This window comes from Pogoniulus pusillus, chromosome 15 (genome assembly GCF_015220805.1).
Source record: "Pogoniulus pusillus isolate bPogPus1 chromosome 15, bPogPus1.pri, whole genome shotgun sequence".
Taxonomy (NCBI): Eukaryota; Metazoa; Chordata; class Aves; order Piciformes; family Lybiidae; genus Pogoniulus; species Pogoniulus pusillus.
Window position 1 is genome coordinate 12,233,309 of NC_087278.1, and position 14,809 is coordinate 12,248,117.

A 14,809-nucleotide genomic window follows, 5' to 3' on the forward strand; every position below is an offset into this window, starting at 1 on the left:
GATTTCTACCAAGTCCTCTCTTTACAAGGTCTTTGAACACCAATTTCCTTAGTTCAAGCAAACAAAAACAAACTGGAGAACCTTCACCAACTTCCAAAAGGCTTAGGAGAATGGCCTGTCTATGCTTCTGAGAAAAAAACAGTGTTACAGTAGGACATGGGTTATTTTTTCCTGTAATTCATGCTGAGAGAAACACACACAGGGAGAAGCCAAGCGGGCAGAGAGGCAACAACGGCAGTGCAGCATGCCGAAACCTTTAATCTTTGTTTTTAAAGAATACAGAGTTGAAAGTACCACTTTCTTCTCCTTCCCACCTACTCATTCTATACCCCATTGCATCCTATATTCTACCTAAGAGGAAATATTTCTTTGATTAGTTTGACCTCCCCTCCAGTGAGGTATACTCATTAATCTCCAAAAGTAAGCCCCAATTCAGTAAAACACTTGCAGATGCACTTCACTTTAGTCCAGTCCCATTCATGGCAACACTGATGTGTACGGACTTGAATGCTATTTTCAACCAGATATGGGAGGTGGGAGGCATATTTGTGTAGTCTTAATGGAGGAGAGGAGGGAGGACATACAAATCCATCATCTTGTTCCCAATTTAAAGATCATTTTAGCAGCAGTCAGGGACTGACACATGGGTAAAATCCTAAGCAGCAGCTGAAACACAGAAGGATGTAGCAATAAAAACAATCTAATCACATTTTAAAAAGGGTACTTCTGAATCACTGCTGAATGCCAGTTAAAAAAGCTTCACAAGGTCAATAAGACTTCCAAGTTTAAATGCCCTCTGCTCCTAATGTCATTAAGCAAACACACCTCTTTAATTACAATTATATAAAGGGAGAGACTGGCAAGTGAATAATAATAATAATTAGAAAAAGGTCAACCAAAAAAAACTCAAACACCTCCCTCCCCCCCCCCCCAAAAAAAAAAAAAAATACCAAGACTGGGAAAATCTACAGAGTTCAGAAAAGATGTTCTGGAAAATTAAGTGTTTCGATCTTACATTGTAGGCTTTGAAATACATTTAGTTTTAAGTTAATAAAATCATAAGCTAATAAACTGGTATGTTCTTTCAACAGACATGATAAAAATTCAGACATTACACTCCATGTCCCATTGTAACTGTTCTATTATTGGAATATTTAAGTAATGCTGGCTAATGTGAGGACAAAATGTCTAGATAAAAGATGCTATGGCCCTAAGGAAAGTGTGGATTAGAGGAGAATTGAGAGTGAAGCAGGTGATGCTTTAGTCTGAATCTGAACTGTCCTGCTTGTTGGTATGGTACTGGTTGACTGCTTCTTCCAAAGGAGCCATTGTCCCATCCGGCCGCACTCCCATTGGTTTTATAAGCTCATCTCTGTAAGAGATTTCAGAAAAGAATCTATATTAGCATATGCACACATATCAATTCACATGTGTACAATACAGGCACATACAGTATATGCTTCAGTACATAATGAGCCTTTAAAAGGAAGTTATTTCTGCTAAAGCCCTCTGTTCTCAAGAAAGAGGAACAAAAAGTCTTCCAAAATAGGTGGGAGGGGAAGAGCAGGACAGATAAAGACTTCATTCATGTAGGCCAAAACTACTTAGCCAATTAAAGACACCATGAAAAGTCAGTGCCTAATAGGCTCAAGACAAGGAGCAGGTTCACTGTTTTAGATACACAAACTTGCTTTTCTTTTAAGAGTTCTCTGACATCTATTTCCTCCTAAAATTTCACCTGCCAATCTGGCCAATATATACCCAGGCAATTAAAACAACTACTTGGTACATATTCATCTTGTTGAAGGAAATAAACCAGTCACAAGAAAAGACCCTGTGTACACCACTGCTAGCAGTTTGTAAGTACTTGTTGATTCATTTTTTAAAAGCTGACTGATTATAATACTGTTGCTTTTGTTTGTGGCAGTTTAATTACAGGATTGACAGCCATTTTAATCTCTTCAAAGCTCCAAAGGCCTCTCAGCAGATAATCCAATTATATCTACTCCACAAGCTACAGCCTCATCTAAGAGATGATTAATTATTGATTAAGCCTATCAAAAAGTATTAGCAAAGATTTATTTAATCCTCACTTTTTATCACCTCATTTATACGTGGATTATGGCAAAAGCTGTAAGGGTAAAGATAACATTTTGATTTTCTGCTGGAAAAAAAAAAAAAGGAGAACACCTCTAAATATTCAGGAGTCACCTTAAATAAAGGAGCAGAGGTTTGATGTCAATATAGCCCTCGCTTGATAAGCAGCCCAGTAAAACTGCCAATTGAACACACATATACCACCCTCCCCAGGCACAGACAATAAAACTCCATCAGTCAATGGGGAAGCTAAGGCATTTCACCAGCTCTCTGCTTGGTCTGCAGTTCTACCTCACCTGAAAAGAGGCAAGTGCTGGTGATCCAACTTTAACACAACCACAGAACAGCAAAAGAGGTGACCTCTGAATCACATGGCATGCATATGCCAGACATTATACAGGCAAGCAGCACTTCAATTAAGCCTCGGAGTCTTTTTTTGCTCAGGAAAAGCAGAGACCAGCAACAGCAGCTACTTGCTTAGATGTGGCAGTCAGATACTATGGTGATAAGCTCCCAAATCCTACTGCCTGTGGTGGGATTTCAAAACATAAGAAACCGGACCTGGAGAAACTGCTGTGGCTTGGCTAATCAGATCTAGGTGGGAAGCCACAGGAAGAGGCTTGCAGTGACTATACTTGAAGAGCACAGGACAAACCCTGCCTGCACATGTGTGAAAGAGCAGGATCTATCTTTAAATGCATTGGAGATAGCTTGCCATACTTGAGGAATCACAACAAGTTCTCTTCTTCCAGACCATGTGATCTACCTATAGTATGCAGATTCTGTCCAAGGGAAGGCACTCTTAAGTTTTCAATCATCTGCCAGAGATGTGTGAGAGATCAAAAGAATACCCTAAATGATTCAAAATGGCTCAGAAAATGAAGACTGCAGATCTACTACCCAAACAGGACTAGATACCTGGCTGCCTGCTGTACAAGCCACCCCTAAAGGCAAAGCCTGTGTTTTGGAGTTGCATTTAACAGCAAAGACTTTTTCCACTGGGAAAATACCTTATACTTTCAAGGCCTTGAACACCACAATGCAAAGCAAGTGTTCCTTGGAATCTGTAATCAATCTTGAAACAATTCATCAGTGCCACCTACTTCAAGCCTCAGGAGTGGTTCATTGCACTTATTTTTGGAAAAGAATAACCTGAAGAGTAAGTCCTTGCTCATATTTTTTAAGTCCAAAACCAAAACCAGTCACAACAAACAAAATCACCTCTGCTTGCCCTCTAATCTGAGAGGATCCTAGATTTTTGTTCTAAACCCTAGGGTGCAACATTTAGCACTGCAGCTAGAAGTCACAGAATCACATCACTTACTAGTCATTTACAATTTATTATTGTACAAAGAAAATGTAACAGTTAGTAAAGAATAAAGAAGCAGTTCAAGGAGGAGAAAAGAGAAACATGGGAAAACAAGGTCCTACGGTTCCCTAATGTGGGGACCTCCTACTCCTCACAAGGATACTGGTAAGACATCTAGACAATATTTACAATCTTAGCATTTGTCAATCACAAAGACATAGCTCTTACTCTGTGACTTCCCTTTTGTGCTTTGCTTTTACATTCTGCAACATACACTCCAGAACTTGACAGAAACTCTACCATGTCTCATCTAGAGACAGAAACTCTACCATCTCAGCGGAGCCACTGAACACCAGGTGCAACAGACAAGACACATTCATATGCACAACTCTTAGTCTGTGGTTGTTGTGGAGGTCGCTGGGAGACAAATGCACCTCATTCTGTATGACAGTGTAATGCAGAACTCTCAGTCACTGCATTGTATCTCCTTTCCTGACACTCACAGCCTGTTTCTCAGCTTTCAGTACTCATTTCAAAGTGTGCCATTAGAAACTGTGCTGTATTGCATCTGAGGCTTATTCTCAATGCACTTTCTCTTCTCTAGGCTTTACCTGTGAGCTAGGCTAGACCCACATTTCACAGAATAACAAGGACGTTTATCCATTACCTTTCTGTTCCTGCATTAGGAAGTTCCTGAGCAGGACGCTTCAAGCTTGTTGTTCACTCTGTATTAGGTGACTGCACATTCTTCCTCACACAAATGCTACCCAGAAAAACTGAACTGTATGAAGAAATAAACATCCTAAGCCACTAAAATAATAAGTAAGGAAAAGAAGCAGGGTTCACCCTAATTTTCTCCTAACTAAAGTCTTGTCCTACAATGGTGTGAAACGTGGCATCATTTCATTGGTGAAGACCTGACTGCAAGCTCTGAACACCACATAAGCGTACTTAAGGATTTTTCCTCTTTGGAAAGCAGAGGGAGACAGATTAAAAGACCAGGGCTGCCTCCAAAGCTACCTTCAAAGGTCTGGAACAGCTGTCTGCAAAATAACTGAATTTTGGGTAGAACTGCAAGAGGTATCACTTAGCTAACTTCATTATCCCAAAACACCTCAGAGATGGATCCTTACCTGTAATGAGGGGCACTGTGGTTTGGGAGTTTCCCTTCCCCACCAGATGAACCAGACTAACCCAGCCAACTGGAAGTTAATGAAGGAAGCTATATTTACAGCACACAAATGTACAAGCATATATATACACAATATACACAGATACTTACAATTATATACAGGTTAAAACCAATACAGATTCCCTCCCAAACAACCAGACTGCCCAAGAAAGCTCCTTGACTTACCTCCCTAATTTCACCCCCCACCCCTTATCTCAGAAATACCAGATCAATCTCCATATAGCTCATGTGATAAATGTGCAGAAATCTGAGGTAAGATGTCAAAAGCCAACAAGGAGGTTAGAGAAAATGGTTAGATTGGGTTACAGTTTTCATGCAAAGGAGTTAAAGCAAGTTGCAACCAGACACACAGGCCGATAAGGAGAAGTGAGAAGCAAGAGCCTTATATTTTAACTCAGCAGCACAACTGAATGATATAGACATCACTTATTTCCTTCTCACAGCCAGCAATCTAATTTCTTCCATTAAAATATACTAACTGGCCTCAAACTAGCCAAACCCCTTAAACTAGGGTCTCAGCTCTGCCAGCCTCAGCAGTTTGCCCATTTAGCCCTGGCTGCTTAGAGACCTCAGCTGACCTTCGACAGTTTGGGCCAGCTGAGGATGTGCTTACCCTTCAAAGTGAGATACAGTGTCAAGGGGAGCATCTGAAACTGGCACATATAGCCTCAGAAGACAGTTCACTACTAGAAAACCTGGATGTTTATGGCACATCTATGGGGCAGAAGAGATTACTTAAGCCCAGTAGGTGGCGGTGGGATGACTTCCATGTCCCTGAGGATCTATACAAGTGCACAAAGGGTGTGTTTATACATATTTGAACATCCTTGTGTGACCTCCCATAGACTCAAATACACCTTCTTGCAACATTCCTTTTTTTAAGGCAAACAAAGCATTCTATTCAAGTGTACTTAGAAACACACCATAATTAAACAGTTGGTGAAATGCATTCTCTTCTTCCACTTCCAGATCTCCCAAGAATCCCTCCAAATGTACCTATACAAGTCCTAGCTTCCTGCTCGCCATTTAGCTTGATAACGACTCAAAAATCATTCCTCATTTTGATGAGTAACTCTTTCTTGTCTGCTCTATGTGCTACAGGGCAGTATTGACACATGGAATTAATGATGGTGTCTGTAATGAAACAGCCATCATGTAAACACCAGTCTGCTCCTTTGATAAAATGGCATGTTAGGGACCTATTCACCTCCTTATAATTGAGTACTACATAATAGTTCTGATCCTTTCATGTAACGTTATTTTGTTCTATGATTAGAAAGGGGAGGAAAAAAACCTCATAAAATCTAAGTAACATTGCCTTCCTCATTCATCCTATGATTAATTTTGTGGTTTTAATGAATGTGGTCGCTTGTTTAGACAGGTTCTCCTACATACTCGTTTTGTTGACTTCTGTTCAATGTACAACAAAACCCAAGCTGTGATAATTGGAGACCATTTCACCAGCAAAAGGATTCTTGCTATTAATACAAGGTTGGCTTGGAAAAAGCATCCTGACATTTTAAATTAGTCAATTAATATACAATTCTACCTGCCATTTATAATAGAAAAAAAATGTTAGCATTTTCCCCAGACATTTTAATTAACAGAGAGTATTTCCAATGATCTGTAGTACAAACAGACAGAATACCATACAGCACCGCATTAAGGTGGCTAATTTGGTGTTTTGCAAAAATAAAGGTTGAGCTACATTCTTTTTGCAGACCTGGGGAGTTTTTTCAAAACTCAAATAAGGGCATCAGGTAGAGAAGACACTGACTTAGCCACCAAACAATTCTCAGTGAATCAAGGAGATAGAACCAACTCCTACTGCAAAGCCCATAGAGTTACTTCAGGGCCAAGTTTAGGCATCCAGCAAACTACCTGAGTAATGGCTACATCTCCAAAAAGCTGCAGTAATTAAGATTTTCTCATCTTCATTTACACTTGTAATTTTTCTATCTAATGAATTCAAAAGTCAGCTCATCCAGCCAAAATTTGAGCACAAATACTAATTTCTGTAAAAGCTCTGGTAGAGCCCAAGAGCCAAGCTGGAGCAGAGGAAATGTGTTCACAGACGATATAGGAGAATAGTGAAGAGGTGACTGGCTACAATCAGCATGGCTTCACCAAGGGCAAATCCTGCCTGACAAACCTGGTGGCCTTCTATGAACAGGTCACAACATTCAGAGATGAGGGGCAGGCAACTGAGGTCATTTACCTGGGTCTGAGCAAGGCCTTTGACACTGTCCCACAACACATCCTGGTCTCCATGCTGGTGACACATGGGTTTGATGGGTGGACCACGAGATGGATAAAGAACTGGCTTGATGGCTGCACTCAAAGAGTGTCTGTCAACAGGCCCATGTCCAAGTGGAGACCAGTGACAAGTGGAGACCCTCAGGGATCAGTCCTGGGACCAGTCTTGTTCAACATCTTTGTCAGGGCCACTGACAGAGGCATTGAGTGCACCCTCAGCAAGTTTGCTGACAACACCAAGCTGTGTGGTGCAGCAGACATGCTGGAGGGAAGGGATGCCATCCAGAGGGACCTGGATAGGCTGGAGAGGTGGGCACAAGCCAACCTCAGGAGGTTCAACAAAACCAAGTGCAGGGTCCTGCATATGGGTCGAGGCAATCCCAAGCACAAATCCAGGCTGGGCAGTGACTGGGTGGAGAGCAGCCCTGAGGAGAGGGACTTGGGGGTGCTGGTGGATGAGAAGCTCAACATGAGCCAGCAGTGTGCACGTGCAGCCCAGAAAGCCAACCAGATCCTGGGCTGCATCAGAAGAGTGGCCAGCAGGGCAACGGAGGTGATTCTCTCCCTCTACTCCATTCTGGTGAGACCCCCACCTAAAGTACTGCATCCAGTTCTGGAGCCCCCATTGCAAGAGGGATGTGGAGATGCTGGAGCGTGTCCAGAGAAGGGCCACGAGGATGATCAGAGGGCTGGAGGAGCTCTGCTATGAGGACAGACTGAAAGAGTTGGGGCTGTTCAGTCTGGAGAAGAGGAGGCTCCCAGGTGACCTTCTTGTGGCCTTCCAGTATCTGAAGAGGGCCGACAAAAAAGCTGGGGAGGCACCTTTTAGGCTCTCAGGGAGTGGAGCAAAGCTAGAGGTGGGTAGGTTCAGACTGGCCACGAGGAGGAAGTTGTTGAGCATGAGAGTGGTGAGAGCCTGGAATGGGTTGCCCAGAGAGGTGGTTGAGGCCCCATCCCTGGAGGTCTTTAAGGCCAGGCTGGATGAGGCTCTGGCCAGCCTGATCTAGGGTAGGGTGGGGTGGAACTAGATGATCCGTGTGGTCCCTTCCAACCCTGACTGACTCTATGAATATTCATCTTTCCTCTGTACATTTTGATTAAATAAACCTGTGTGATTGATTTTAATTTAGCCTTCTCAATGGTCGATTACCCCATGAACAAATGCCTAAACACTAACAACCTAACTGAACAGAAAAACTTTGAAGTAAGACCTGAAATGACCAAAAGCATGGATCAGTTTTCTATCACCTCAAAGTAGTTTCAATTCTTCAGAGAGAAGAAAAAAGAAGAGAGAAACCCAGAGTGCAAAAACTCACCAGCATCTCATGGAACAAAGGAGAAAACGGTGTCACTTTATTACTTATAGTTTCAAAGGGTGCAAGGTAAGCAGTTAGTAATCAAATCTAACTGGACTGGGCTGATTATCCTCATCAGTCAGGAAAGGAAGAACATTTGTCAGCCTGTCTGTATTCACAACCTTTGTCCAGTAAAGGTGTGCTAGCTCTTTAAAGCTTAGCTTCTGTTACTGGACAACACAAGTGTACTAAGAAAACTAGTTTTGCTGTATGTGTGTCATGCAAGTTCACTCCAAGCTCTTGTTCAATTTACAAAGGTGAAGTTACATAAACTCCTTCAAAACTAGAAGGATCTGTTGGCTCTGTCCAACTTCTTCCTGCCTTATCAGCAAAGCACTGCACCAAACCAAAACTGCTCAGTTCATTGTCTATGTCCCTTCCTACAGGGACAACAAAACCCACCTGAAGTAAGCAACTTGCCACCAGCAGCGAGATTCAAAACCCAGAATCAACTGAAGACTCCTATCAAAGCAACTAGTTTAATTTGTAAGTTGCAAGCCAAGGAAATAAAGTACTGGGAGATTTAAGTCTCTGAAAACTCCCAGTGCCAAAGTGATCGAGCTGGAGGCAGAAGTGTTCACTTCAAAACACATAGAGGGACTCTCACTACCATCAGCATGTTACTAACTCTTTTTCTTGTAGACAAGACCAGCAGCTTCCCATTTTATTTAACATCTGTAAACACACAATTGCACTCTATTACACTCATTAAAGCATCCCACAGCCTCCCAAAATCACGTCTTTCTTTTTCCTTCCTGCCAGCACTTCCCCTTCCACTGCCCCAAATTTTCAGCAAAATAAAAAGAGGGAAGAACAGTCAAGTGATTTTTTTCATGTGATCACAGTACCTAAAGGTGTCACATCAACAACACTCTTTCACAGTAATCAATACACGAAAAACCAACCAAACAAAAACCTTACAACATAAAAGAATCCCAGCTCTGCAAAGTTTGCAGTCTAAGTACTATAGAGGGAACTGCAGGTGGACATAACTAACAGACAGCCCAAGGTACAAGTAATGCTACTGGCCAAGGGGATAAGTAGTGACACAAGAGCACCAGCTGCTTAGTGGTTTTCAGTTTGTAGCAGGCAACACAGTAGGTGTCTGCAGTCCTCTAAACTGAAAAGGCTCTTACGCTACAGTAATGCCATTTGGACTTTTTGTCCAACTGCTACAGTGATAGCAACTGACTTGTTTTAGCTCCAGTCTCAATATTCCTTTAAAGTAGTGTTACTGTAGTACTCACACTCAGCATCTTAATTCTGTCTTACATAGCAATCATTTAAACTGAACTATTATGTAAAATGGACTTACATGTGCATTGCATTTTCTTCTCTTTATTAAGAAAACTCCAACATGCAAGACTTGCTTTCCATGCAAACATAGTGAAAACTCAAATTACTTCACTGCCAGCCTCAGATCAGTTTTCTGAGATTCCTCTCTGCTTTCACTTCTGCTTATTATCCACTTTGTCAGCTAATATAAAATCTAAATTTTCTATCTTTTGCTGTATTCCTAATCCTTAGTAAGAGATGTACAAATAGTTGGTTTGCTGAATTTCTCTCAACAGATCTTGTTGAGTATCTATAGACTCTCACAAAACACAGATTCCTAGCTGCTGAATCTTCCCATGTTTGAAGAACAGCACACTTGTGTATGTACCTAAGTTCCTACACTTCAGTGGTAAATTAGTATTACATTAAGTGTTCCTCCAGAATGAAAAACTTTTGCTTATGCAGAAAAACTGCAAGCCACCATTCCAATACAGCTTACAAGTATGGGGAAAGAAAAGCCAGCAAATTCTGGACATATAAACCCTACAGCTAAGGCACAGGTCTGTCCCCTTTCTGTAGGTAGAAAGTTACAAATTAAACCTCAACTTTCTGATTAAATAATATACACCTTTAGGTCACCTTAAGTAGCATTTTCTGTTATGGCATTACCTCATTTCAAACAAATTATAAAAGCTCATTTATAGTCCTATGCAATAATTGAATAAATCCACAATAATTCTTGATTGTAAATTCCCTTTGAATTGCTCCATTATATAATTTATTACTTCTGATGACAACTGTTTTCATCGTTGTATTTGTTCTTCATGCAAGCAGCAGACAGAAGTAGTTACTATGAGATGCTGCTCATTGACTTGGGAAAAATGAGGATGCTTGCCTTGGGTTTGGATTGTGGCCCATATTTTAAAAAGGGGAAATTCTTTTCCTTCTTATCAAGCCTATCCACCTAGGAAGGAGGTCCTTGATTCTGTCCAATTCTCTCCATAAGAGGTTTCCTCTGAAGTCCTGTTACACATCACTCTTTTCTTTGAAGTGCTAAACACTTTTCTCTGTTGTTAAAGTGGTCCTTATCCTGCAAAGATGATTGTAGTACTATTTGGATGCACTAGACCTTAGCAGAGAGCCACCCTTCCTCAAAAGCAACTACAGTACAATACCTGTACAGTTTATCAAACATGTTGACAAGCTTCATAGCTTCGTATTCTTTTTGTTCTTCTGTCATTTCATCCATTGGATTGGGCACTGGCTCTTCTAAGTGACCGGTGATAAGGTTAATGCTGGAGGTGAAAACACAACACAGATGTAAGTTTTCCATCTTCTTGATAGGAGGAAAGAGGAACACACTAACAGAAACCAAGACTAAAACTGTCTGAACTACACATGAAACTTTTTACTATAAATAGCCAATCTTCACACTTAGACCATTTTTGGGTAGCTTTTTCTCATGAATCATGACATACTACCGTCTTTTTGATTCACTGTGTTCATTTCTCATTAGCTACGCAAAATACAGACTCCACTGGTACTCGCATTATAACCCATACACAAGCAGTTAGAAAGCAGGGGAATAATGACTGTAATAATGAAAATCCCATTAGCAATTATTACATAGATGGGGAACAAAATGACAGATCCATGTGGAAACTAATTCTCTACATGCCTGGTTTTAAAAATACAAGCAGGTTCCAATTACAACTTCTTATTCATGAAAAAAATCATTGGATTAGTTTATGAGTCCCCTCCCATGACAGCTTTTGCTCAGAGCAAATTAAGGTTACCTTACTTTGAGAATTTACAATGTCAGATTTATTTTCTGTTAGAAACGAACAGGCAACACAGAAATGACAACAAAAGCAGTGAAGTAGTTTTAAAGAACAATTTCAGGGTAAATTATCTTTCCAAGCAGTTCAATCACAAACATTTAACAGCACTACAGAAAATCAGATGCGTAAATCAACTGCCAGTCGCCTTGAATGTTTGAGTGTCAGCTTTGAACTAAATAGATGTTGCTGCTTTACTGGATGTTAGGCTTGTGAAAGAAGAGGCAAAAGAGCAAGACTAAAATAACCCTGAAGTGAAGCAGTAAAAAGAAGCCTCCTGGTTTAGAGTTTCTCAGCACAGAAGCACTACAATTCCTGGGGCTTCTCACACATCTAATTCTGTATTTTATTCACGTTCCTTAAGAATCTTCCAAGATAAGGTAGAATCTCCCATTGTACACCTACCCATGTCTGTGTAATTAAAAGAATATGGAGTGAAGCTGAAAAATAACATGCTTCAGATGCCCATTAACAACAATTTCAGCATCTACTTAAAATGGCATCAAGTCATAGATTGAACACAAGAACCTGAAACCTCTAGCACCATATCAATTACAACTAACAAAAAAATCAGCATGACAGAGCTTCCATATCATCACTGAAGCCTTCAAAGAAATCTATTAGATTACTGATCTAGGACTTCTATGTAAGTTATTTTCCTCCTTCCCAATTTACCTATATGACCTGCTCATTTTTTAATGAGAATTTTAGTACCAGGTAAGCTCACCAATTGAAACTAGGCCTAACAGTTGGTTCCTTTTTAATGAAGTCCTACTTAGAACCTTAAGCCACATTTGATACCTTTTTTTTTTCCTCTGCTAGATATATACCTTACAAACAATGGTTATTAGTTTGGCAACCTGGATAACCTGAGGTAAAAGTCATCCTTGCTAAGTTACTGATTGTTTTTTTCTGGCCTCTCTGGAGAAGGTGAAGTAAAAAAAAACCCCAAACATTGAAATATCTAAATTGCAACAGGATATGCAAATCTGAAAACAATACTATACTTTGGCTTAGCAGATTTGTATTCTTCTGTATCTGTATCTTCATCATCAGAGTACCAATGCTCTCCTCTTCCTCCTGCCAACAGGCCCCTCGCTGCCAGCAATCCTGCCGCATTACCATAGCCTGTATATTTTAACAAGCTGTCAACTGTAAAGAGTGATACAGAAAATTATTTAGCTAAAGTCAGCTACAAAACAAAAAACAGCACAATGTTAAAAGAACTGAGAGCAAGAGACATACATATATATATACACACACACTTATATGTGTGTGTATATATATCTATCTATATATAAATTACAACAAGGTCTTGTATAAAAGGGAGAAGAAAAGTATTTTTTACCTCTCTCTTTACAAAGAACAAAAAGAAATTCTGCTGCAATTTGCTTTACTCCAAGGTCAACATGTGTCATAAGGCGCACAAGCTTGTTTCTCACTGTTGTGCCAACTTCTGGACGGTTTGATACATCTCTTAATGGAGGCAGTACCTAGCAGCACAAGAAAAGGAGAAATGGGAGAGAACACATGGCAACATGCATCCAATCTTGCAAAACCAAAAATGAACAGGAAAATACTGTAAGCTCTGCTCCTTCTAAGAAAAGAATATAATCAACCCCATTGTGCTTACATGCACTAGTCATGATTCTTGCTTCTTAACATATCCAGGCCTTCTAGTCTGCCATCCTGGGCAGAAGAGTACTCAGTCCCAAAGTGCCTATTTGGAGTTTAAAAGTAAGAATGCAAATAAGTAAAAAAAGAAGTTAACAAGTAACAACAGGCAACAGTAACCTCATCTCCTTTAGGTTTTTTTTATTTTGTTTTGCTCAAATACCTGGCAAAAGCACTGAAAAATACCAGCTTAAGGAAAGGCAACAAGGCTGGTGAGGGGCCTGGAGCACAAATCCTATGAGGAGAGGTTGAAGGAGCTGGGCCTGTTTAGCCTGGAGAAGAGGAGGCTCAGAGGTGATCTTATTACTGTCTACAACTACCTGAAGGGGCATTGTAGCCAGGTGGGGGGTGGCCTCTTCTCCCAGGCAACCAGCAATAGAACAAGGGGACACAGTCTCAAGTTGTGCCAGGGTAGGTATAGGCTGGATGTCAGGAAGAAGTTCTTCACAGAGAGAGTGATTTCCCATTGGAATGGGCTGCCCAGGGAGGTGGTGGAGGCACCGTCCCTGGAGGTGTTCCAGAAAAGCCTGGATGAGGCACCTAGTGCCATGGTCTAGTTGATTGGATAGGGCAGGGTGATAGGTTGGACTGGATGATCTTGGAGGTCTCTTCCAACCTGGTTGATTCTATGATTAGTATCAGGTGTCATCTGTACAGAACAATGAATATACTTAAAATGAAAAGCTGGAAAGTAAGTCATGTTGCAAGTTCTACTAGCGTGTAATTCAAAATTGCCTCTATGTAGAGAGAGGAAAAGCTCTTTTAAAAGCTGCAGCTAAGTTTCAAAAAGATTTGGGGAAACACTATTTAACATTTCCTCAAACACACCATCAGTACATTAACATTGCTAACTTTGGCCCTCAAGAAAGGCAAGAGGTACCCGAAATATGGCTGGTTCTGCAATCTAACTGCCGCATCCTTTTGTGTATTTCTTCAGACTCAAAACCTACATTGAGTTTTTTTCCACATTCACAGGATATGATATGATCTACAAATAAATCTGGGCCATAGTATCAAATATTTTATAAGCCCTGGAAGAATTATGGATCTTCAATGTTTTACTAGGGAATGCAACTGAAGATGCCACTAATTGTCATAAGAAATTGCAGGTCCTTTGTCTTCTACTTCTACTTTTTACTTTTACGTAAAAATGTCACCTTCTGTGCAAAATTACTGGGAACCAATATTTAATGTGTGAGTATTCATAGTATTGCTTATGAAAATAGGCAGACTGCATCTATTTCAAACCATTAGCAGAAACATTTTACTTTGTCCCTGCTTACATTCCCCAGTGGGGATAGTACCATGACTGCCACAGAGTGTTGTAAGAATGAATTAATGTTTTAGAATACTGTAATAGTAATACAGTGATGAGTGCCATAGGACACTCCACAAGGAAATTAATCATTCTGTCTTCAGACCAGAATTTGAATAGTGCACAATAAATAAAGCCTAAGGCCAATGCTTAACAATGAGAGTAATTCAATATCACACATCCGGTCATGCAGTTAGCAGCATCCATCCATTCTCTGCACTATATGAGGCAGTGGTCCTGTGGTAAGAGACAGCATGCAGTAATACCCTGAACATCTAGACACAGAGATGTCATAAAAAGATGCAGACAACTTCATTTTCTAATTTCTGAACACTGGGTTCTGCAAAACATATTTTGTACAGAGCAGATCAGAAGATTATCCTTAGGGAAGAACTGCTGCAAACAAAACCAATAACCACCAAGTTTCTTAAATTCCTCAAGAACATTTATCTGATACGAATTGAAGAGACAGAAAATATAAGCAAAACAAGCTATTTT

At 40.4% G+C, this 14,809-nt stretch overlaps 1 protein-coding gene across 1 annotated transcript in view; it reads right to left on the minus strand.

The window, feature by feature from the left end:
- Positions 1-238: 238 nt before the first annotated feature.
- RIC8B (RIC8 guanine nucleotide exchange factor B) overlaps positions 239-14,809 on the minus strand; it is a 33,753-nt gene continuing 19,182 nt past the window's right edge. The window contains exons 7-10 of the mRNA XM_064155396.1: positions 12,671-12,815; positions 12,330-12,474; positions 10,660-10,779; positions 239-1,372 (exon numbers count right to left, since the gene is read on the minus strand). Coding sequence (XP_064011466.1) covers positions 1,261-1,372; positions 10,660-10,779; positions 12,330-12,474; positions 12,671-12,815 — 522 coding nt within the window. The 3' untranslated portion in view covers positions 239-1,260. The remainder of the gene's footprint in view (positions 1,373-10,659; positions 10,780-12,329; positions 12,475-12,670; positions 12,816-14,809) is intronic.